The sequence below is a fragment of the Haliotis rubra genome, unplaced genomic scaffold (assembly GCF_003918875.1).
Source record: "Haliotis rubra isolate DU_JTF1 unplaced genomic scaffold, ASM391887v1 Scf708, whole genome shotgun sequence".
Lineage (NCBI taxonomy): Eukaryota > Metazoa > Mollusca > Gastropoda > Lepetellida > Haliotidae > Haliotis > Haliotis rubra.
The window spans coordinates 400827-427353 of record NW_025767422.1 but is presented as its reverse complement, the minus strand read 5'-3'; the positions used below and the strand labels follow the sequence as shown (position 1 = coordinate 427353).

Genomic DNA, 26527 nt, shown 5'->3' with positions numbered 1-26527 from the left:
TTGAAGCACAGGTGACTTTATTTCAAACAGTATTAAAAACACATGATGTTCTGATGTAAAAGAAATAGTATCAGCTACGTAGCACAAAAATACAAATCAATATTGAAGTAAATTACAGACATGAAATAGTAGCATCTGCTGTTACACAATAAACCCAACTTGTAACACACTGCTTCCCACTTTTAGAACAGTAACAAACTTTGAAGTAAATTACAGACATAAAAGACATCAGCATTTTTGTTTTGACAATTGACACGGGACACGGGACATAGGAAGTAATCTTTGGAGACGATAGGTTTCACCACAACACCTTTTGTTGTAACACGTTTCCTCTTCTTTTGACATTCTATGCAAAGGGATTTGAATAATTTAATAGCATCACGTGTGACATTTGCATATTTCACTAATGCTTTTACCATTTTGTCTCTGCCTCCATGACCAGTAGAGATGTAGGCACAATTTACGATATCAAACATCTCATCAATATGAGTGAAATAGCTCACTGCAGATTCTGATTCTGGCTTTCTCTTTCTGATTATCTTCTCAACGTCACCACACTGCACGATCTCATACCTCCGTAGAATGTAATACTGCCGGAACATGTTCTTCTCAGCTCCTAGTGCAACCTTGACTTCTTCAATCAAATTAAAGTATTCTTCTTCAGTCAACAAGATTGACTTTGAATCGGACTGTCGTCTACTTAGGAGATGTTGACGAAATGCGGACTCCAGGATGATAACAAGAATGAATGTCAAGTCTAGTAAGAAAATACTTGCATTTCATAGCATTTCTAGGGAAGCCTGAGCTCTAAGGAAGACTCATTTCTAGGGAAGACTTTGCTTTCAGGAAAAGTGGATCAATCTAAACTATAAACATTACTTTATTAAAAGAAGCCTCAATAACTGATCACATACTCCTGTTAAATAATTGTCAAACAGAGTAAAATGTATTGCAATCAATATTACTATAGAGCTTAACACTTATTACCTTCATGAAATATATGTTAACAACAAATGAAAACACTTCTATTTCACCATCATTTTAAGGCTTAAATTTGAATTTTTCAATTATTTAACTTTAGAAGACAACTGATTATGGAAGGAAATACGTACACCATGTATAAAAATTGGGACTACATTTTATGTGTGCAAAACTCTTTAACTTTTGAAGACAAATGATTATGGAAGGAAATACGTATAGCAAGTATCAATACATTTAATCTGTGCAAAACATCTGTGCAAAACTAACTGAGCTAAAAATATCATTTGTTGCAAATTACATAGTTACAAATCTTTATCTCGACAAGAAAAATAGGCATTTTTATATGCAAAAAACAAATGTTGACAGAACGGTTGCGGCGCTCTTTTTGAATGAAGACACAATTATGACATAAGCAATGCCACAATGGCGATCTGAAACACCGATATACTGAGATATACTGAGGGATTTTATGGGCGTTTGCATTGGCAGTCTCCGCCTTCACGTGATACCTTGACGCACAAAGTACGAAGGTTGTGAATGATGAAAGTAATTCAGATGAGCTGGACAACGTATATCCCCGTCACATCCGTAATCTCTTCGCTTGACAATACCATATTGATGAATCTCATCGGCCTTTTCTCCGGGACTTTCGCCATCTTCAGCAGCATCTTCACAGACCACGTTTTCCCCGCACCGATGGTCCCTATACAACAGATATCCACAAGACATTATTATTGCAAGGTTCATGCGTTGGAATCGTTGATACTTTTACTACAGCTGAATGAATAAAATTCATAAATGTCTGATCATTTTTGTTTGGTTTTTGTTTTTTGTTTTTAACGCCGCACTCAGCAATTCTCCAGCTATATGGTGGCGGTCTGTAAATAATCGCGTCTGGACCAGATAATCCAGTGATCAACATCATGATCATCGATCTGCGCAATTGGGAACCGATGACATGTGTCAACCAAGTCAGCGAGGCCGACCACCCGATCCCCGTAGGTCGCCTCTTAGGACAAGCATGTGTTGCTGAAGACCAATTCTAATCGGGTCTTTACGAGTAAATGACTTATTGTTTTCGAACGAATGCCGGAAGTAGCAAAATGTACTCATGAATTTACCCTATATCCATATCCTCCTGTGTCTTGTCCACACACTTCATACTGCCCTCCACGCTCAGCTTGCAATTGGTGAGAGGAACTTTCATGGAGTTGGTAAAGGACACAGTAGCGGTGACCTCGCCCTCTTTCTTACACGTCTCAGGTCCCTGAATGCATAAGATGGAACTGTTGGGTAGAATCGCTTGCAGTAACTGTGAACGTCTTTCAGGACGAAATAATTGATGGGCGGAATATATTGTCATTACCGATCTTTGTTAAGAGGCAAGGAGCACCACAGGGGCATGGCACATGGTACAGATATCACCATTGGGACATGACACGTTGTACAGATCTCAGCATGGGGATATGACACGTGGTACATATATCACGAAGGGTGACATGACATGTCGTACATATATCATCACAAGGACATGACACGTGGTACAGATATCATCGCAGGGACAGGACACGTGGTACAGACATCATCACAAGGACATAACACATAGTACAGTTATCATCACAGGGACAAGACGCGTGGTACAGATATCACCACGGGGACATGACAGGTGGTGGTGGAATTGGGTTTAACGTCGTGCTTGAGAATATTTCGCTCATATGACGCTCATATGACGTATGTGTATGTGCGGCTGCGTGTACTAGCCCAGACTTAAGCTGGTTTTATAGTTCTAGCCCACTGAGATACCATGCCGCAGTGAAGCATGAATACCCCACTCAGACACATTATACTGACTCCGAGCCGACCAGTCCTTGTTGTACCCATTAATGCCGAGCGCCAACAAGTACCATATTTTAACGTGTTTTGGTATGACGCGGTCGGGGATCGAACCCGCGACCTTCCGCACTCCGGGCGGACGCTCTAACCACTACACCACGGAGGCGGTCCGACATGACAGGTAGTACAGACATGGCATGTGTTGTAGGGATCATGAAGGGGCCATGACATGTAGCATTAAGATTATCATGAGACATGACACGTGATATGGATAACACCACGGATACATAATACGTGGTACAGATAACATCATGAACACTTGGCACGTAGTAAACGGAATACCATGTTTACATGATACGTGGTACAGATAGCATCACGGGGTCATGCCACGTGGTAAGGGGAACATCACGGGTACATTATACGTGGTGCAGACAAGATCACGGGGTCATGCCACGTAGTAAAGGGAACATCACGGGTACATTATACGTGGTACAGATAACGTCACGGGGTCATGCCACGTAGTAAAGGGAACATCACGGGTACATTATAAGTTGTTCACTGGTCACGAGGGGGACATGGGTTGATGTACCCTCGATGTTTGTTTATGTTCAGGGCTCAGGGAACATAAACAAACATCAAGGGTACATAAACCCGTTGGCCCCGAGGGACCAGTGAACAACGTATTTATCTTACCGAACACCTTAATGTTAATTTTGAATTGTTTGATGCACGGGTACAAATCTTTTTGTTGTCATCTCTAGATTTTGCTGACAAGAAAAACAGATTAGAGTTATCTCCCTTCCAACCATTTGCATTCGCAAAACACTGGTATCATGCGTGATTCAATGTTATTCGAGATAAAGAATTACTACCACGAAGTACCAAATGAGCTGCCATTGACAGAGGGATACGTTGAAATGTTACTCGCTTGTAAGCGGGGTACATTGAAACAATAGAAGAGCGCCCAGCCAATCAGAAAGCGACATTTATGTGTGAGGTAAGATAATATACGTGGTACAGATAACATCACGGGGTCATGCCCACGATAAAGGGAACATCACGGGTACATTATACGTGGTACAGATAACATCAAGGAGGCATGACATGTGTCACAGGGATCATCATGGGCAAGTGCATGGTACACAGAAACAACAAGTCACTCCGAGGAGATCCTAACAATACTGTTGTCAGGATGCGCTAACTCAAAGAAAACATCTCTTATTTCGAGTTTCGCATTAAGACCATTAGCTATATTACGCCCTACCGTTATATCCAGGGGCGGATTGCGCACATTCACCCTTTCCGATGTCTTCACAGTGCTGTCCGATTCCTTGACTGATGCAAGGACACTGCACGTGTATGTGCGTCCTATTGCAGTCTTGAGAGTTTCCAAGGTGTCAATCTTCAAGGTCATCACTTTCACTGTAACGGCGATAACGATAGTGATGCTTTTTACAACGATATTGAAACTGTATCAACAGACAGAGTTCATCAATATCATACTCTTAATCCAAGGTGTTTGCTTTCAAAGTCTCATACTGATGATCACTGAGTTGGTATGGTCCAGACCCGATTATTTACAAACCGTCGCCATATATAGTATGACCAGAAATTATTGAGAATTTTAGGAATGTGTTTAACTGGATTTCTAGTATAAACAACCTTGACCAGCTATCAAGTGCTTGGTTTCATTCAAGAGAGACAATTCCGTTAATCCTATTTCCATTAGTTTGTGAAGAGTTATCCCCCTTTGTTTACTTGTTAGCAGACGACATTTTCAGTGATCCTCAGTATGGATGATTGTGAGAAGAGGAAGTTGATTTTAGAGTATTATATCAAGGACATCAGATCAGCTAAAGTGATTTCAAGTAGAGCAGGCATCCCTTTGTCCACTGTTTACCGTGTTTTGAAATATATTGCAAATGGATATGGCATTGAGCACCAGGGAGGCGCAGGTAGGCCCGGAAAATTGTTTGTCGGTGACAGGAGGCGGCTTATTTTCTTGTTTCTTAAAACAAACGAATGAGTTTAGAAAACTTAAGGCTGGATATGATTGATAGAGGAACTGTGGCTGTCTGTAAGGAGACAATTAGAACTGAGCTGCATGCAATGGGTTGGCAGAAAGGTCGAGGAATTCCATCACCGATCATGCAACCTGAACAAAAGGAGCGAAGGTTGAAATGGTGCTTACAGCATAGAAATTTTAACTGGGACAATGTGATTTTCTTAGATGAAAGTTCTGTGTAGCTGTTTCCCAATAGGCTGAAATTCTGGACCCAACAAACTGAAAAACCTTTGTATCAGCGCCCAAAATACAGTCCGAAATTTAACGTGTGGGGTGGCATATCTGTGTTAGGGGCAACGCCCCTCTGCGTATTTGAAGGGAATATGAACTTTGAGCGGTACACAGATATTCTCGAGGGACATGAACTTCCATCTGCTCACGTGTTCTATGGAAATGTTTGGATTTTTGGACAACGACCCAAAACATCGTTCAAACCATTCACAGGCCTGGTTTTGGACCCAAAATATGACATTATTAGATTGGCCAAGTTATAGCCCTGACCTAAATCCAATAGAAAATGTTTGGGGACTTATGAAGGAAAGTGTCAATAAGAAAAATCTGACAAATATTGCTGAAATGGAGAGGAAGAAGTGGTCCGATATTGGGACAGCATGGACCACGACTTTCTAACTTCTTTCATCAGTAGTATGCCCCGCCGCATTGAAGCCTGCATTGCCGCCCATAGTGACTTGACAAAATACTAACTGTTCACCTGTCTTTGAATCTGGAGTTATGTTCTGCTTATATTCACATTTAATACGTGAGTAATGAGTGGAAAAAAATTACAATCTTAAATTCTCAATAATTTCTGGTTGTACTGTAGCTCAATGGCCCTGCTCAAGCCGTGCTCGAAAAAACCCACTTCAGTTCAAAGCGATGCTCAGTGACTGAACTTAACACTCACAATGAAGGGACCATTCAGTTGTCACAACTACTGATATTTTACATATTTAATGAGACAAATAGTTTAACAATGTAACAAAGACATCTGATTGCATGCGTTGTACAGGTAAAGATTAAGGTCTTCAGCCACCCATGCTTGCCCACGATGATGTGCGCCAGTTATCGCCCTTGACCGACAAGATCAATTTTCGACCCCGACCAGGTTTGCATGCACATCATGAAAACCTCGTGCCCGAAATTGGCGTGTTTGCACGACATTCGTTAGACGTTGTGCATTTAATAACCATTTTCATAAAACGTGGTTCCTAAATAATGTCTCCCAAAAATGAAATTTAGGGTATATTCTAGTAATGTCGATTAGTTTATTGCTATTACAAATCTATATTTTTTGCAAATGTTAAATTCTATTCTCAAAAATATTTTTACAGCTGATTTGTTATATTTTTGGCATATATTTGATTATTTACTTACGGTATTTACTTTACCTGAACTTCTTATTAAGTTTTTAAACATCCATTCTTTTTCTCTTCATTTCGATCAAATTCTCCAATGTTCATTGGATACCCGAAATATCGAGAATAATAATCGAAATTTCATTGTTTTAAAGAAAGTGTCTGCCTTCATCTTTAACCCCATCAACGTAACCTAATAGTCCTCACCAGCGCCAACCTTCATGACGAGGTTGGTCTCCTTCTTCTCAGCTAAAACCACCTCAAACTTGCCGGTGTAGTCGGAATTACTACATTTCATGGCGATGGAGACTGTGCGAGTCATGTCGCCTGTGTTCCTTGCGGTCAACTTGAACACCAACTCAGAACCCAAGTACACGGCGCCAATCTCTTCCATGGTAAGTTCAATGGCCTATAAAGTCAACGAAATCACATACTACCGGTAATCGAGTTTACAGGTGTGACATCAACCTGATTCTATATAATATCTGAATGAGAGCAAACAACGCATAAAACAACAAGTTTATATGGGAACAAGCTTCTACTGGTCGTGGTTCCTCCCATCCTTACTTCTACTGGTGGTGGTTCCTCCCATCTTTACCTCTACAAGTAGTGATTCTTCCCCTCTCCTCAATCTCTCCTGGTGGTGACCCCTCCCCGTACAACCCCCTTCATCCCTACTCTTACCTCTACTGGTGGCGGGGCCGGTGGGGTAACCTAGTGGTTAAGGCGTTCGCTCGTCACGCCGAAGACCCGGGTTCGATTCCCCACATGGGTACAATGTGTGAAAGCCCATTTCTGGTGTCCCCCGCCGTGATATTGCTGGAATATTGCTAAAAGCTCACTCACTCACTGGTGGTGACCCCTCCCTCCCTACTCTTACTCCTACTGGTGGTGACCCCTCCCCATCCAACCCCCTTTCTCCTTAATCTTACCCCTACTGGTGGTGACCCCTCCCCATCCAACCCCATTTCTCCCTACTCCCTACTCTTACCCTTACTGGTGGTGACCCCTCCCCATCCAAACCCCTTTCTCTTACCTACTCTTACCCCTACTGGTGATGACCCTCCCCATCCACCCCCTTTCTCCCTACTCTTACTCCTACTGGTGGTGACCCCTCCCCATCCAACCCCTTTCTCCTTAATCTTACCCCTACTGGTGGTGACCCTCCCATCTTTCTCCCTACTCCCTACTCTTACCCCTACTGGCGGTGACCCCTCCCCGTCCAACCCCCTTTCTCCCAACTCTTACCTCTACTGGTATGGGCTCCTCCCCTTCTTTTCCTTCAAAGTTGGCCAACCTAAACGCCCGCTCTGCCCGACGGACAGCTGCACGTTCTTCTTTAGAACCTGGAACAAGTTTAGTCCCACAACGAGATGTCACAATTACGCCTATGTTTCACAAGTGGATACTTTTGATGACTTTTAGTCAACCTCTCCTCACTCCAAGTACCCTTTTAATAACTCATCTACGAATCTGTGGCAAACCCGTAGTTTTCCGTAGTTATTTGTTTTTGGCCCCAAATCTTTATTTATACTATCAGTACCATGATATGATATTGTTGTATTTTGATATTTATATACTGTTATGTAACACACACATTGATCTAAGCATTAAGTACCTTCCTCATGCTTGTATTCATGAGTGATATCCAGCCTTTCACTTTCCTCTTTGTCCTTATTGAAGGGCTTGCCGGTCGGCGCATGGGTACTGATGCTCTTGCCAACACTGGAAGGTATTGTGTTAGATGGTATAACCTAGTTGGTGCATATACACTTGCCAACATCGTGTTGGATGGTATAGCCTAGTTAGTTAGGCTACACTTGCACAAGAAAATAAATGATGATTTACAAAATTTACAATCTTTGTAAAGATGATATTTACAAAGTTTGTAAATGTCTTGTAAACCTCATCTTTGCAAAATTGTAAATGTCCTGCTAACCTCATCTTTACAATACATTTACAAGCTTGTAAATGTCTTGTAAACCTCATCTTTACAATACATTTATAAGCTTGAAAGTGTAGACTTTTTTGCAGTGTTGCCAACGCTGGAAGGTATCGTATTTGATGGTATAGCCTGGTTGGAACATGTACACTTGCCGACATTAGATGGTACAACCTGATTATACTGATACATTTGTGAACTGGGTATTTGTCAATACTGGAAAAAAGGCACCAGCATAATGATCCTGTTTCCACACACCCCACCCCACGCCTTCAAGTACGAGTCAGGACACTCTAGAAAATGACCCAGGTGAACTCACTGTTTTACTTACTCGTTTTTCTTCCTTGACAGCTGTATGAACTTCGTTTTGCTCCGGTTAACCAGCCACTCAACTTTGTCCCCGTTCACCTCGGCGAAGACGAAAGCAGTGTCGAGGCCGACATGAACACGCCCCTCCTTAACTGCCGCCACAGGGCAAGGACCGCACTGAAACACGCCTACAGAGGGCGTGGAATCGGCCATTTTGAATTATCAAGTTGAACACAACCCGTAAGGGATCATTTATAATTTATGGTAAAGGGTTGCGGGTGTTTTGTTTTTTGTTGTTGTTTTTTGGGGGGGTGTCCTACCTATTTTGTTCTGGGGAGGTATCAATTTTGTACACATATACCTAGGAGGGGGGTGGGGGAGTCGTCTTTGATAATATCTCCCCAGTAGCACGATGGGGTCACATTTTTATTTCATTACCGCTTGTTCTGTACCGTGTATGCCCCTACACCCTAAACCCCCACCCCTCTCGCATTCACAGCAGCAAGGCTACGTTGTCTCATTTACTGTATAACACCCGTGAATACAGCATTACGCAACATGCACCATTGCTGTACCAACATGACGCCCAACTGGAAGTCATCTTTCAAGAGCATCCCATGTGTGCGCGATAGGATTGAGGTCAGGTGACCTTGATGGCGACCCAGTAGCGTAAATGTTTTGCGGCGAATATCGTATCATAACGGTGTCGCGTTATCATATTGGAATTGGATTACCTGTGTCAGAATCGACCCAACAGAACGACGTCGGGCACGTAGATGGGCAGCGCAAGCGGTTTCGTACGGTGGGGGCAGTTATGCGACCCCCAAACAGGTGAAATTAGGCACTTAAAATTTTACTCACGTCTCCCCGTGATGTGCAAGATTGTGTTTTCACAAAGGGTGCTGCTTGCACCCCGCGTGGTTCACCACAGTTGGAATGGGCGGATGTGTCAGGTTGGACCTGGCCATTATGGTATTCGCCCATATTAACTACCCATGTTCAATATAATTCGTTTCTTTAAGTGTTGAGTATATCTTCACAACAAGGGAATGCCGGTCCATCTGGGCATGTGTGAATAGTTCAACAGGGTTCACGGTCCTTTCATTATCTAGATGGATAATCATTGTCTTGGATACCGTTAACCACAATTGCAAATGGTAACACCTCTATGAATTACCTCTGCATATGAAATAACTATATCTACATATGTAAATATATTTTGTCGCCATAGTAACAAGAGAACTACCCAGTAACGTGCCTGATGCGTTTGAAAATACAACTTTACTTTGTCCCAGAAAATTCAGTGCAAAAAAATCGTTCGCAAAAAGAAATTTTGTTCCCTGTGTTTTTAGAAATATGGGTTTTCAGAATCAGTGATAGAAAATATTTACAAACAGAAATGGAACAGTCTCACACAGACTCTTTCCTCGTCCCGAATTATAATTCCAAGGGTAGGACTCTTCATATTGCCAAAGCAACAGTACAGACTCCTTTACAACCCCCAAAACATGAATTTTGAGCGAAACTAAACATTCTCGCCCATGGGCCGCTGTCCGCCCATGGGCGAGTGAGTTTGAATTTTAAGTTTTCGAAAAAGTATTTTTTCATTTTTTGATCCTTAGCATATATTCATAGCAACTGCATGTTTAATTTGGTAAATCCCTTGTCTGAAAGTGGCCACAGTGCGGAGTGTTTTCTGGACTTTTGTGAGTCCAGAATTAAATTGTGACGTGTTAGTCACCCACCGTCACTTTCCTCCTGTGGGTGGCGTCTATGACCTGCCAACCGTCGTATACCCCCTCTCTCTCCTCGGAGTCCTCCAGGTCAGGGCGACTCATCCACGCCTCGTTCCACACATGGAAATTCCTGGAATTACAAAGGAAGCCTAAAGTGATGCAGGTCTTACACGTTTACCGGGATTCGAACCTACAAACATATGTTTCTGATGAACCAACGGACCTCAAGTGTACACAGCGATTCGCAGTGCCTTCGGCGAGTGAGCAGCCTCTTCAATATCCGCTGTTGTAATTCCCTATTCACGTCAGGTGAAATGGTTTGGTTTGATATAGCCTAATTTGTATGTATTAAGCTTGTGTTGTAATGTTGATCATAAACATGTGTTTGTCTTTTTGACGATGTCTGTAAATAACAGAATCTGGGCAAGACAATCCAGTGATTGTCATCATGAGCATCTAATTTTAACCTATACTCATCAAACGAAGGAGGGGAACTTAATAATTTGGATAGGAAGTAAACACCCCTAAACACAATGCATGGGATGCACGTGCACAAGACAGTAGCAACATACACGTGCATGGGGTGTCATTCTTGATTTGACGATTTTCAAGAAGGTCGATAAATCACTGTAGACCATTAATTTTGACAATCATCTTGCATCTAGTGTTTGTTTCTAGCCGTTTTTGTTGTTTTGTTTTATTTTGTTTAAAAATGAAAATCGTACACATGCAAATTCCACGTATGCAGTGACAGAGAGTCGTAGTTCCCTCCTAATATAACAATACAATGTCCAAATGCACTCGTATGACTTTCTCTACTTATAAAATACCCTTTTTAACAGACTCTTTAATAGATCTCGTTAAATTGGGAATTTCCAAGAGTTAGCGAGTGAGTGAGATTAGTTCTACGCCTTTTTTTTTAGCAATATTTCAGAAATATCACGGCGGGGGACACCAGAAATGGGTTTCACATAGTGTACCGATGTGGGGAATCGAACCCCGGTCTTCAGCGTGACGAGCGAAGGCATTAACCACTAGGCTACCCCATCGCCCCCATGAGTTATATGATATCTAAAATTAGATGTGTACAAATGGATCCGAGTACTGCCGAACATCGGAAATAGTCTGTCCGGCAGCCATCCTATACGGAATTCGTTTATCTCAGCGTATTGTAAAGTTGTACTGCTGTCATAAGATCACATGCGTATGTAATTTCTCCTGGTTGCCTTGTCTCCTGGTTTGTATGCTACGTCTATAATATAATGTGTTCTATAACGTAAATAGGATGCCTACCACACGGAGTCTATTTTCTCCTCTTCAAAGTCTCCATTCGGCAGCTTGTAGTTGTACCTGTCAATGCTCAGATGGTCCTTGTCTGTGTTATGGGCTGACTTAAAGTTGGTGACACTCCTACAAGGGATTCCTAGCGCCCGACACACTGGCGGTAGAGGCAGATCAGTAATGACAAGACATGGTGCATTTCAACACAACAAACATTAAATGCACAATACATGAACATGCGCGACTTGCATGCAACCTCATTTCCATGTTTTCTAAATATAAATATATCGTTCCGATTGAAAAAGAACTTATGATTAGATTGTTGTTTTATTGTAGCTGAACACACCCAGAACCCCAGACTGGAGAAGATCTCGCGAACTTGTTGTTTTATTGTAGCAAAACACTTCTAAAATCAATGTCTGGAAAAAGGTCGCTTATATAATCCTGCAGTCTTGAGATTGAAAAAAACTAGAATACCCTACTGAAAAAGATCTCATGCCGTCTTCTTGAAGTAAATATCCTCCAAAATCCCTGGTCGAACCTAATATTTATAATTTTGCTGTATGTTTATAGTAAAACACCCCTAGAATCCCCCACTGACAAAGATTTCATGCCGTCTTCTTGAAATATTGTAGAAAAACACCCCTAGAATCCCAGGCTGAAAAGGCTATTCCCGTTATACACAAGGCCATTTGCCAGGTTGTATAAGAGGGTACGGCCCGGTTGAATCCCATACTTCCTGGCAAATTGTCGTGTAACGAATTATTACCCTTTAGAATTTAGGTGCTTTCGTGTGTGTTCTAAACAGTTTCCAAAAGTTTCTCTTCCGTTTCTGTCAAGGGGTCGGACGCAAAGCGTCTCGCCGTGGTTGTTGTCGCAACGGACATTACGGAACGATATTTAAAGGGGCATACCTCTTGTAGCTTAGACACTATGTTTTGAGGACTGTTATTTGAAATTATACCACCGTTTAGGATACATCTTTAGGTCCAGTCTGTTTCCACTTCAAAGATTAAAAATGTCATGTTCTCAGAGGGATTTTTTGGAACAGGGTAAGATGGCTGGATCCTACCCGTGAACTTTTGAGTACGGTTTCATATGCATTGACTATTAAGCAGTCAAAAGCTTTCTTAGTTATCTAAATGGTAATAAGGTATCATCTTGGTTTATTGTAGCAGAGCACCTCTCGAATCCTCAATTTAACTTGACCCCTTGTTTTACTGCTGTTGTGGCAAAACACCCCAGGTATTATCTACTAAACTCCCTCACTGCTTAATTGTTTAACACGATGATATCCAAACCTGTCGACCCAACTGTGCCACCTCGTCAGATTATTGTTAAGTGTTTAGGAAGTATCCGGACCGAAAACATTCTCCTTCCTATGTTTCTACTCAAAGGTATTCTGGTGTCCTACGCCGTGATATTGCTGGAATACTGCTAAAGGCGGCGTAAGAATAACTCACTCACTCACTCTTCTCAAAAGTACACCTCCACAGCACTCAATAATCACAGTTAGTCCACTAACCCCCTTTTCCACAATTAGAAAATTACACAATTAGATCCCTGCACAATGACTACCGTTAAGTTAAGTTAAACCATTGGACTTAAATAGTGAGTTTGGTTGGTTTGTTGTTTAACGCCACACTCAGCAATATTCCAGCTATAATCGAGTCTGGATCAGACAATCCAGTGATCAACAGCATGAGCATCGATCTACGCAATGGGAGTACGATGACATGTCAAACCGAAAAATGAGTCTCATGAACCAATTCAGACAACGACCTTCTCTTCTACTCTACTCTTCAGCTTTCTCGTGTGAAAGTGAATAGAGACACTACAAACAACTATGGTTACACTGAATTCCACTTCCTAGTTTCATAAGAAAATGGTATTTACAAATGAATCGTAATGAATCGTATTTCTATATTTTATGGTGAGATTTAGGCAGCATGACGTTAATACAGACTGCCCCTGTTTCATGAGGTCGTAAAATGATTCACAATTCATCTGGCTCACTGGTTACACCCGTTATGTGTTCTTTACGATAATTATTTTTTTGTAACGTACAGTGTGATTGGATATAATGTCAAGACTGTAAAAGTCCTCCAAACTTTTCTAGCGTCCGAGCCTAGTTTTGAGATTTCTACGATTTCCATATTTGCGTTTGTCAGAGCACGCTGTACGACAGAGCACGATGCACGACGTGTTTGCAAGGATTAGAAGGAGCGCAGTTATGCAATATACAAGTGATTAGATGTATCAAATAATACTGATTAATATTAAATATCCAGTTGAATGTGTTGGTCTCAAAATTTTGGACTGGTTATTGTACTAAGTTGCGCAATAGGACGGAACCCAGTCAGCAGGAAACGAGACTGTTATGTAATCAATGTTTTGACTTGCTCAACCAAGTCAGTGAGCCTGACCACCCGATCCCGTTAGTCGCCTCTAACGACAAGCATGGGTTGCTGAAGACCAATTATACCCCGGATCGTCGCGGTTACGTTAAGATAATGAGGTAACTATCTGCAACACCCGTCTTACCTGTAGTGAGGACACAGGAATAAACCCAGCACTGCCCATACTTCACTGGTTTTGTTGTGCTCATGTATTGTTTGAGAATCTTCACACTCCCAACCCATTTGGAGGGTGGCGTACCAGCCCAGTATGTACCCGACCAGTTGCCCACCAACACTCCCTCATCGTCATTAGAGTTCACCTGCAACAGGAACCCACCTTACAGGCCAGGGCCTAGATTTTCGAAGCTAGTCTTGTCATACATTAACATTAACGGACGACTATCTTAGCACTAAGAGAGCTTCCAAAGTCTAGGCCCTGGTTTCCTCGTTTGTCTGTGTTTGCGCAAGCGATTGACTAGCTGAGTATAGTTTTACGCCGTTTTTCAATACTCCATCAATATCACGTCGGGGAACACCCGAGAAATAGGCTTTACACGTTGGCTTGTATCCGGTTCAGGCTCATAACGCCGACCTTTCGACCAAACTTCACGGTTGAGTGGAAAAAAAATATCGGCGTCCTGAGACTAGTTTCATTTTGCCAATTAGTAAAGGATTACGAGGACAATGAAGGATCAACGAGTGGTTAGAAGAGGATAATCCGGATTATGCGGATGAGAGCACACCTAATGAGAAGACGACAACAGTTTATATTTATATCAGTTTATTTCCATACTTGAAGCACTCATCAACAAACTCAGTTGACAGATTTTAACATTTTTTTACAATGATTCACATAAGTAAATACGTGACATTTTTAATAAATATCCGATGCGTATTCATGATACAGATAGCACACATTTTTTCACAAAGATTGATCCACCGATTTTAACCCAAAATGCAACAGGTGGAATGCTGAATCAGCAAACTGTCTCACAGACAGTGTTCCTTGTCTGAGCTGGTGACGGATGCCATCCAGTCGTCGCTCCAAGCCCCCGTATTTCTTGTTCTTGGACGGATGCTTCTGGCCAGCAGCGTACTGAACCAGATTGTTTTCCGTGTTCGTTTGTTCTCGTGACAGGAACGGCCGAAGTATCTATTCAGACGTAAATGCCACCCTTCCAGGTGGTTGTTGGTTCTTATCCCATCTGAGTTGTGGTGGTTACTTAGTGCGACGAGTTCACGTTATCAAAACATCTATAGTAGATTATCCGCAACCCTAATTACGCCTAATCAGAACCTAACCTTCAAAGGAAACCGGAGGGCGGCGTCCTGAGACTAGTGGAAAATCGAAAGGTCGGCGTCCTGAGACGACACCCTTGTATCCATGTGGGGATTCGAACCCGGATCTTCGGCGTGACGACAGAACCTTTTAACCACTGGACTATTCCACCGCCTCCTGGCGAAGGTGAAGCAAATTCAGGAGACCACGTGGCTCACGTTACACGAAGGCTTTGCAATAGGACAAAGTTCTTTCTGATTGTGAGCATTTCCTAACTGCAAGGGGCGGTGGGGTAGCCTTGGGATTAAAGCGTTCGCTCGTCACGCCAAAGATGCAGGTTCGATTCCCCACATTGGTACAGTGTGTGAAGCCCAATTTCTGGTGTCACGCTCCGTGATATTGCTGGAACATTGCTAAAGGCGGCGTAAAACTAAACTCACTCATTCACTCTTAATTGCAAGCAGGGGTGCGGGTAAGTGTGTGTTGGTTCATTGCTTGTCAAGCACTACTTACAATCTTGGAGAGGGCACGTGTAACTCTCACGGGGTTCCCCAAGGCTGGCGAAGCCTCAAAACCGAAGGCCTTCTGTAGCAGGTGAAGAGACGCATTGAGGATCTCGTCTTCAAACTGAAACCGATAAGGTTATTGAATCAATTATAATCAGTTTGTTGTTGAATATTCTGTTCACATTTAATAAAACTCGTCCATATTCCTTCCCAAATGGGAGGTGAAGTACGGCCACCTAGTATCTGCCTCACCGTGCAAATAGATAACTATATGGCTGGAATAATGCCAATGTGACGTAAAGCCCAACTCAGCTCAAATAGATAACAGTACCCAGACAACTAGATGGTTTGTTTGATTGTTGTTTAACGCCACACAGCAGTTTCCCATCTTTATGACGGCAACCAGTAAATAGTCAAATCCTAAGCCAGTGATTGATGTTGTAAGCAACGATCAGCGCCTTAGAGTTACGATGACACATATTCAACCAAGTCACGGAACTTGACCACGTGATCCATTATCGCCTCATAGGTCAAGCATAGCGCTTGGGAAAGCGTCCCGAAAGCCATTTTCACTCATTTTTCGGAGTAAATACTTTTTTTAAAAAAAATACTCCAGCTTATCTGTAGCAAAACATTAGAGAAACTGAAGTGTTCTCAATCTCTTCAAGTATTCCCAGAACCTGTTTTTTTTCTTCACAAATCGTTCAATAAGGACAAATGCATTATTAACTTATGAAACCTTCGATCAATTGAAACTAAATACTAATTATGGCCGGGTGAAGGAAATGTAAAGCTACAATTATTTGATGCAGCTCGCCTTTTATTGACGAGATTAAATTTTGCAAATTGTTAAAACCATTTGATGAATTACTTTCCTCGGTCAAACATTACAGGACAGATCTATTATTTATCAGAGTAACAATATCCTAGGTGAATTGGTTTTCAGTGCATGTTGATATTATTACATTTCATTGAATATGGTCAAATACAGAAACAGAAAATATTAGTATAACCTGCAGTCATGGAAACATGGTTGAACGCACCTGTCCAAAGTACCAAGAGCATGGATCCTCGTATTTGTAGAAGCCACGATACACGCATCCCGAGTCATTCAGAACGGCTTCGTTGAGCCAGTCTGTGTCAGCCATATAAACCAAGTCCTCTGGAACAGAAATAATAATGGCATTTTCATTGTGTTCGTCACGTATGCATATCTGTTTTTAAGGGTGAAGATGCACTGGCCTATAGTTTTGTGTTGTCCATTTATAATGTTTAAGTGTATTTCATTTCCAAACCTCAAACCTCAACCGTGGTTGGGCGGAACAAAAAGAAACAGAAATAGATGAAGAATTATAAAAATGCTTTACACCAATTATGTAACCTATTCATGAGATTAAATATTTGATGACTTGTTAATCAAAGTCTACATTTATCTTTTGAAATAGTACTATTGACCGTGATCATTCTACGAATCTTTTACAGATCCACATAGGACGTTTAGGTTGTTTTAGGGGCGATGGGGTAGCCTAGTGGTTACGCCGATGACCCGGGATCGATTCCTCACATGAATGCAGTGTGTGAAGTCCATTTCGCAGTGATATTGCTGGAATATTTCTAAAAGCGGACTAAAGCCACACTCACTCACTCACTTAGGTTGTTTTATCACTGTTATGGCATTTAATGCCTTAGTAAAGCTTTGAAAAACGGTCTATAGTAGAAATGTGGATGATATTTGCAAATTTGAAGCATTAGGAATCGATATTTTGACTAGCCTGTGCATGTCTTTGTGACGACAAATGATTCCAAATGTTCTTGATAAAGTTCGAATCGTAAAAAGGATTGCGCCTTATTGATGATGTCGCTTTAGTCACATACCTTTACACCAGGGGTTGAAGAGAACGATCACCTCTTCGCCATGAGTGTACGTCCAGACGATGTCTTCGCCGTCCTTGACACCCACGACGGTGTTGACGCTGACCTCCCACTCCCCGACGGGCGAAGACGCGGGAATGAATACTGACACTGTTAGAGACTTTCCCGCCTTCTTCACCAGGTTCGCTCCCCACTTCCGGGGTTTGTAGGGGGCAGCCTTAGATTCCTCTAGACTGAAAGACTTAATGACCCTCTTCTTATCATCATCTTCACTTCCTGTAGGTAAACACAAATACAGCAACTGCAACCATGTATCTTTGTGATTCATGATAGCATTAACCATTCCGTTATGAGACAACCCCACCCTCCCCAATAAATAAACAAACAAACAAACAAACAAACGTACAAACGTCCAAAGTGATACCATTCTTCTTGATGACATGCGCTACCTACCTAGAGTGAAGTCAAAGTCATATCATTCTTCTTTATGTCATACATTCTGTCAAAGTTGATCGTCATCTTGAACTCTTGACCTCTCCGGACTACCAGCTGAGCCTTCTTTTTGATGTCGCCACTGACCCGGTCCTGTGTACATTCATACATGTCGGTGTTGTGGCTCTCGACGTTGTCGGCAATGTGGAAGTCGACCCCTGTGACGTGGAGTTTTGTTGCCAACTCGGGCTCAGAAACAGTTGTTATTTCTGGTTTGGGCCGAGTAATAACTAAAACATATCGGCAGTTATACCATTAACACATACATGTACTACGCATCATAGTGTGTGACTCAGGGCGTGAGTAAGTCTAAATGTGCCGTCAACCCAAACGCTTCCACATATACATCCACACAACACACACTCCAACATCCACACACACACACACACACACACACACACCACACACCAACATCCACACAGACACACTCCAACATCCACACATACACACACACCAACATCAACACATACACACACACCAACATCCACACATACACACACCAACATCCACACACACACACACCAACATCCACACACATCAACATACACACACACCAACATCCACACACACACACCAACATCCACACACACACACCATCATCCACACACACACACAGAGCAACATCCACACATACACACAACAACATTCACACACACACTCCAACATCAACACATACACAGCAACATCCACACATACACACCAACATCCATACACACACCAACATCCACACACACATCAACATCCACACACACCAACATCAACACAACACATACTCAAACATCCACACACACACCAACATCCACACACACACCAACTCACACATTCCATCATCCATGCATACACCCACACACCAATATCCACACACACACACACACACTCGTGCTACGTACTACTCACAAACATCATGATTATAAACATAAAGCACAGAACAACATCCACACACGCATCCACACATACACACACCCACACCGACACCAACATCCACGACGGCGGCCTGGAGTGAGTGAATGAGTTTGGTTTGTTGTTTCACGCTGCACTCAGCAATATTCCAGCAATATACCAGCTATATGGCGGCGGTCTGTAAATAATTGAGTCTGGACCAGACAATCCAGTGATCAACAGCATGAGCATCGTTCTACGCAATTGGGATACGATGCCTTGTGTGCCCGTTAGTCACCTCTTACGACAAGCGTGGGTTACTGAAGACCAATTCTAACCCGGACCTCCACGGGTACTGCGGCCTGGAAACAAATCAGACGACCGGATGATCAAGCGACCGGTAGAAGTGCCGGTATTCCGATGCAACGTCAACATAACGGTATTCTTACCTGGTTCCGAAGTATCGCCCTGAGATGCGCCAGCGCTGCTTGGAGAGGCGGCCCGTATCCAGGGGTCATCTCTCAGCCAGGAACTGGCACGAGTTCGGCCGTAGACGTTACAGGATCTCAGGTTATATCTGGAACAATTTAATAATAATGTGTTTACTTGTTGTTTTGATGCCACTCTAAGAAGCACTCCAGTTACATGATGACAGTCTGCAAATAACCCTGTCTTCGAGTCTGAGGGGGAGTGAGTGAGTTAAGATTTAGAGTCACATCGGCAATATTGCAGCCATATCGTGACTATAATAACATATACTTTAATAATATATCAAGGTTTTCCTACAATCTGTCAACAAAGGACAGTAAAACAACTAGGTTATCACAGATAGAAATTTAAAACTATCATGTAAACATTAAAACATTTATTACAATGAGGACAATACAATATAGAAACCGGGCTATAGATCACCAAGAACTGAAGGTAGATCACCATACTAGGGAACATGGAGACTTACAGTACCTTTGCTACCTGCATGGACCCTAGCTGGATTTACACCATCCCTTCAGCCATTGGCGTTTATACTGAGATTTAGCCATACATTAAAAACAACATATACTCTCCCAAAAAAGAAACGCATCATGAAAATAGCAATTTCATGTAGCAATGAATTGAAACGTGATTCATTTTACAAAAGGTTTTGCTCTGTTTATGAGTCCTATGGTGTTTATGTTTTGAAACATCCAACAGCATGATTTTCAATTTCGGCGTGTAGTGTCACAGAATACACAATTCACATGCAATGCACGTGAAATATGGGGATCAGATAGACTAAATGATGGGTATAATAGGTTGATCGCTGTCTGTCGATTACTCACTGTATTTGGAATATTGTTGACGAACGCAAAATGCCATGTCTAAGTGAAGCCAACCGCCATATCGCCATTGGTTGGCTTGAAGCTGGCCAGTCTCAACGTGCAGTTGCCCGACGCATGAATGTTCACCAAAGCACCATTTCACGGCTCTGGGAGAGATATCGCCGGCAGAATTCGGTAGCAGATGCCCCTGGTAGTGGGCGACCTCGAGCGACCACTGCGGCGCAGGATCGCTACATCCGGGTACATCACCTGCGTCATCGAACAGCTACGGCGACCAGTACCGCTCGACAAATACCCGGATTGAGGAGGCTTTCTGCACAGACCGTCAGGAACAGGTTGAGAGAGGCTGGTTTACGTGCCAGAAGACCTTATTTTGGCCCTGTGCTTCGACAACAACATCGTCGACATCGAGTTCAATGGTGCACCAAGGTTCAGGCCTGGAACCTACCGAAATGCGCAGAATCTGGTTCAGTGATGAATCACGATTTCTATTGGAACGACGCGATGGAAGAATGCGGGTGTACAGGCGTCGACGTGAACGTTTCGCCGACGCTTGCGTTCCCCAGGTGGACAGATTCGGCCGGGGAAGTGTTATGCTGTGGGGAGCGATCACCTGCCGTAGGAGAAGTGATTTGGTGATGATCCAGGGCAACCTGACAGCTCAACGGTACTGTGACGCCCACACCTCCTTCCAATCATTGATCGCCAGAGGGAGTTGTTTCAACAGGATAATTCCAGGCCCCATACAGCACGTCACACTAGAGACTTCCTCCAGAACCACAACATCAATGTGCTCCCCTGGCCCTCAAGATCACCGGACCTAAACCCGATCGAACATCTGTGGGATGCCCTGGACAGACGGGTACGACGCCGTAGCCCTCAGCCCCAGACACTTCAGCAACTCGCACAGGCACTACAGGCAGAGTGGGCTGCAATTGGGCAACACGAGATTCTGAGACTTATTCGTTCGATGCCGAGGCGATGCCGTGCAGTTCTGGATGCCCACGGTGGTCACACGAGGTATTGACTTCAGCGCCACCACACGTCTCCATGTGACACTCAAACTGACTTTCCTCGAGTTGGTGCCAAAGACGGATAAGTCTGCATTCCCAGTGTGCAATTTCGCTATATTTCATTGACTCATAAAGCCTACAAGATGTTTCAAAATAAACATAAAAATACAGTTGAAATGCCTATATGCGTTTCTTTTTTGGGAGAGTATATATACTAGGATTAAAATCACGGACAATAAAAAATACTGTGAATGAAATGGGACTTACATACCCTCTCCGGGAGACAAAAAACCCGTTTGAAGCCACAAACAATCAAAGTTATTTATTCATTTTCAAAAATTAAAACTCATATGCCTATAACAATACTTATCAAAATTTGTCAATTAATTCAAATGAACATGTACATTATTAAAAAGACCCTTCATCGTTTTTACAGAGAAATACTTGTCCCTTGTGATGGAAAATCTGAGGGGAAGAATGATGTGAAATATTGACGTCATAAGCATATGTCCTAACTATTGGAGTGAGTGAGTGAGTGAGTAAGTGAGTTTAGTTTAGAACGCTTTAACCACTAGGCTTACGACACGGCCCCTGTTCTAAGAAAGACTCGTTCAGGTAAAACTTAATGTTTTATTATTACTACTAATTACTACTAATACTACAGCTGAATATAAGGTTTTTTTAATTTTAATGTTGTAATATTCAGTTTATCCCTATAATTTATATAATACATGTTGTGATTTAATGGCTACCTCATTCACAATGTTTATATGGACGAAGGTCACGTCCTTCTGTACAGAAAGAGCGCATATCGTACGCACTTGTTCCCAGTATTTTTATACAGTCCCTAAGCTAAATTGAATATATCTATGTAGATACTGTCATTGTGGTCAGTACATGGGTAATAAATGCCCGCTGACCATTATCATCATGACAAGTAACACAGAGTCATCTGTAACCTATGGAGGTTGTCTATAACCACAGTCATACAATGACCGGTTGACCACTGAACCATGCCATTAGGGGCACACCAACACCCAGTAACGTAACAGTCTGACCAAGATTACACCCTACGGGATAAAATGAATATAGAATGTTTGCGGTTTATTAGGACTTGACTCTCGGACAGCGTCTTGGCAAGTTATGAAATACACAATGCCATTCGGCCGTGGGAGCAGTGCCAATTAACACTTATCAGAGGGGTACACAAAGCCCGTAGTCTAGACTACCAGATGTCCGATTTCCATTTTTGTGGAAGCCGCGGAGGCTTAGCGGTCTAGGCGTCTGACTTCGTGTGAGGGTGCGGGTTCGAATCCCGGATGGAACTCAACCCCAAAAGAACTAGAATCTGTACTTTACTAAGAAAGTGTAATCCCAAATATAACATATGTTACTCTTGGCAAGTTGACTGACGATCGTATATTCATTGTTGCAAACTATGATGATTGGTTGGTGTTTAACGCCGCACTCAGCAATAGTCCGGCCGAATACAAGCAGTCTAGCGTGCTCACGTACACACACGCACGCACACGCACACACATGCATGACACTGTGACCTCTGACGGGATGTCCCCGATAAAGACAGGGTTTCGGTTTCAGGCGGACCACAAACTGTTAGTTTTATATTCACTGCTCGAATGTAACGTGAAACTGTTGATTGTGTACGCAGCGTGATACTCATCTGTGCGAGTTATCGGTGCTCACATGGGATGAATCATATAAGGAACCTGGCAAGCTGTCATGAATAAAATGTGTAGTCCTATTATTTCCTTATATTCAACAAGGAAACTAATATGAGGGATTATATATTGATCGTGAGAGATTACCCGTATAATATCCTTCTTATTTTCGTTTTGGTTTTGTCTCGTTAAGGCATGCTCATGATATTGGTGACTGGAAGAACTGTTTTAGTGTTTGTAAACTTTGGCTGTCTGATACAAAAGTCCCATTCTTCCATCAACAGCACTTTTCATTATTATAATTACTAGCAAAATAATTCACTATTATGCGCACAAAGCTATCTGTTTCTGTCTATGTCGGTCTATTTTAGATTAATACTTGTCAACTTTAGATGTAGTAATTTTGGCTTGCATGTTGAAACGGACGAAATACAGGTACACCCTGTGAGTACACCTTAGAAGTACACCAAATAAGTACACTATAACAGCGACAATGCCCCTACTGCAAGTTACATAGTATGAATTTTACTGATCATTTGTGTAAGGAATTAAGAAGAAATATATTGATCAATTTATGAACAAAACAGATGAAATGCTTGCATTATTGCCAGTACAAACAGAACAGAACTATTTTGCTTTTCAGGCCGTAAGACAACGGCATATGAAGATCACAATGATTATATTTTTGGTGACATGGCTGGTAGTCTGAATATAACATACACATAATAAATAGTAGTACACAGTACTTTCTTTTACACAGAGGACTTACATTTAAACATGCACGTACAAATATGCATTTTTCTAAAAGGCGTCCGGAAACATTCTGTTCTGTACAATATGGGCATTTTAAATCATTTCACTGTACAGTTTCATTCTCACGGCAACCGTTACTTTCATTTTATGCATATCACCTTGTTCTGTGCTTGTACTATGGCCCGTGGTTTAATGTACTTGGAATATACTGTCTGCCTGTTTGTAAATTAATTCAGTTGGGTTGGATGTGCTACTGAAGTTAATGTATTTTGTCATGAAACAGCTGTTTAGTGAGTGTCATCACCCAAATACCCCCACCCCCATCTCCCCATTCCCCTCTTACCTCCAGGACGACATCTTCGGCAGCTGAAGTTGCTATTTGTGAAAGTTGAAATTGTTGTCGGTGAAGTTGAAGCTGCAGTCTCCCGCGTTGCTGACGGTGGTCAGTCGATCTGACTGTCAAGTACAGATATGTTACACTGGGCAGCTGACCGATGCAGTGGGATTGACCTGCAACTCAATGATGGTGAGATGTCAGAGTGACACATGTACACATTCAATATACATTAGATCACAAACACGCCTGGACGTACGACTGTAAGCTGATTCAGATTACTGTATTGAATGTACCCTACAAATGACATTATGCGAGACTGTAAAGCTAGCTCACGTTTTGTGGGTTATGATTTGCCTACATGAACACAAGGTCGTCGCTGACCTGTCCGTGAACGTTGTCCGCTCTAACTCACCGACATCAGTAGCTTCACGCTCTGTTGGTAAATAGGAGTTGTGCAGCTGAAGTATTGACTTGCTGACTACCAGTCACGAGACATGTCCACGCGGGTCATTCTTTGTTCATGCGAAACCTATGAATAAAGGATTCAGGTGTATAAATACCTTCGTTTGCTTCAATGAGATCGCGCCGGGGACCAGGAAGACGATCGAGTTATTGAATGTGAGCGGTGTTGTTGGGCTGGATTAAATTACGGATTGTGCATTTGTTTGTGCATACAAGTAGTGTTCAGTCAGCATTACAGCAAGCTAGGGCATACAACACGCACCGACTGACGGAATCAACCCAGCCAGCTGCTGTTGTAGATGTAATAGGTCATGACCACCTAAGCGTGACTTGTTGAGGAGGTGGTCATGACCACCTAGGCATGTATCAGTTTAAATTTAGACGTGTATATGAAGATATTTTGTGGGCAGGTAAGTTTTGGTCAGGGCGGGCAAGTTTTACATCTAACCAGCCCTGTGGTCTGGCTGGAATTTTTGGGAGTTTTATACCCTGCATGTAAGGCAGGTGGTCATAGTGAGTGAATGAGTTTAGTTTTACGCCGCTTTTAGCAATATTTCAGCAATATCACGCCGAAGACCCGGGTTCGATTCCCCATTCGGGTACAACGTGTGAAGTTCATTTCTTGTGTCCTCCGGCGTGATATTGCATGTGCAAACTTATGGGCCGATACGTTTTTGAGAATACGAACAGAACTTCATTGTTGCATAAGAAATACATATCAACGTTTGCTGTGTGCTAAAACTGTATGCATCTATTTACCTAAGTAAACTTTCAGATTCTTCTAGCAATGGCAAAGTGAGGTTGTTTAGTTTACGGATTCAAATAAATCAAATATCAATGTTGAGGATCATACCTAATAGACGTCATATTTTGACATGTCATGATTAAATATTGTCGTAACTGGCGTTTGGGCTTCAGTAAACCCTACCCCAGTTACCTGTTAATTATGGTCGTTCCACATTGTTCGGGGAGATGGTAGCTCTGGCGCTCTGGCTCCCAACTAGCCACATGACATTCATGTACTGGCACACATACATTCATAGATAAACGCAACACCAAGTTTATACTTACATAGTTTTACTCTGTCTCAGTCCATCTCTAACTACAACTTCATCAACAGACAGGATAGGCTCGCACCACACAGGCAACTGAGTGACGTGTGTTGCGACCAGAACTGGGATACGACCAGAACTGGGATAACTAATATGGAGAATTATACGTCTTACTGCCAACATTAAAACATGCAATATTGCCCCACTGCTTTTAGATTTTGCCCATAAGTATGAAGTATAAGAACCCAAAAGAAAATAATAAATTCCATTTAAATATAGATTTTAAACTTGTTCCACTTCAAAAAACATTTGGTTCAGGGAATATAAGTAATACTATTAAACAAATCTCTTAAAATTAGTACTGTAGATCAGCCCAATGTGCTCTTAAATATGAAGTGTGATTTAATATGAGCAGCCAAAATGAAATCAGAAGATTCCATTGATCGTAATTTTATGGTGTTATCCCTCTTCTGGTTGAATCTGTATGTATTATACTAAATTGAACAGATTCTCTGAAAATAAGAGATATTGTCCTGTTCAAGATTCAGCCCACAATTTTGAAATGTCAGATTATTCTGTTAGTATTAGACTTAGGAGACATTATCCCTCTCCTGGTCAAAGGCATACCAGGATTAAATCAAGTTAACTCCCTTAAAGTTGTACTAATTAATGGCCTATTTGCTTTCATAGTCTGCTTTCTACATGTCTGAAATATGATCTACTATCATCAGATTTTAAAGTTGTTTTCCTTTATCTAATTAAGGGCATATGAATAGTATAAAATAGTTTTAAAATCTCTAAACATGGGCAATATTGACCTGTTGCATGTAGACTCTGTTTCACAAGTTTCACTTATGACTAAATACTATCAACAGCCATGAGGAATCTTTAGATTCGATAACTGTAATTTTCAACTTTACTCAAGCAGATATTGTCAAAACAAGGAATAAGAACGCCATAATAACTTTACCAGATAGATATAA

The 26527-nt window shown here is 42.0% G+C and overlaps 1 protein-coding gene across 1 annotated transcript; it reads right to left on the bottom strand.

The window, feature by feature from the left end:
• Positions 1-24132, bottom strand: LOC124259047 (protein-glutamine gamma-glutamyltransferase 4-like). The gene is given in 17 exon segments (XM_046693127.1): positions 1-1683; positions 2103-2248; positions 4079-4236; positions 6442-6643; positions 7483-7580; positions 7853-7959; positions 8508-8673; positions 10231-10251; positions 10254-10351; positions 11515-11659; positions 14047-14221; positions 15694-15807; positions 16730-16848; positions 17562-17859; positions 18015-18280; positions 19379-19514; positions 24036-24132. Coding segments are annotated over 17 exon segments (2415 nt in total). The 5' UTR covers positions 24051-24132; the 3' UTR covers positions 1-1532.
• Between the last annotated feature and the right edge of the window lie 2395 nt (positions 24133-26527).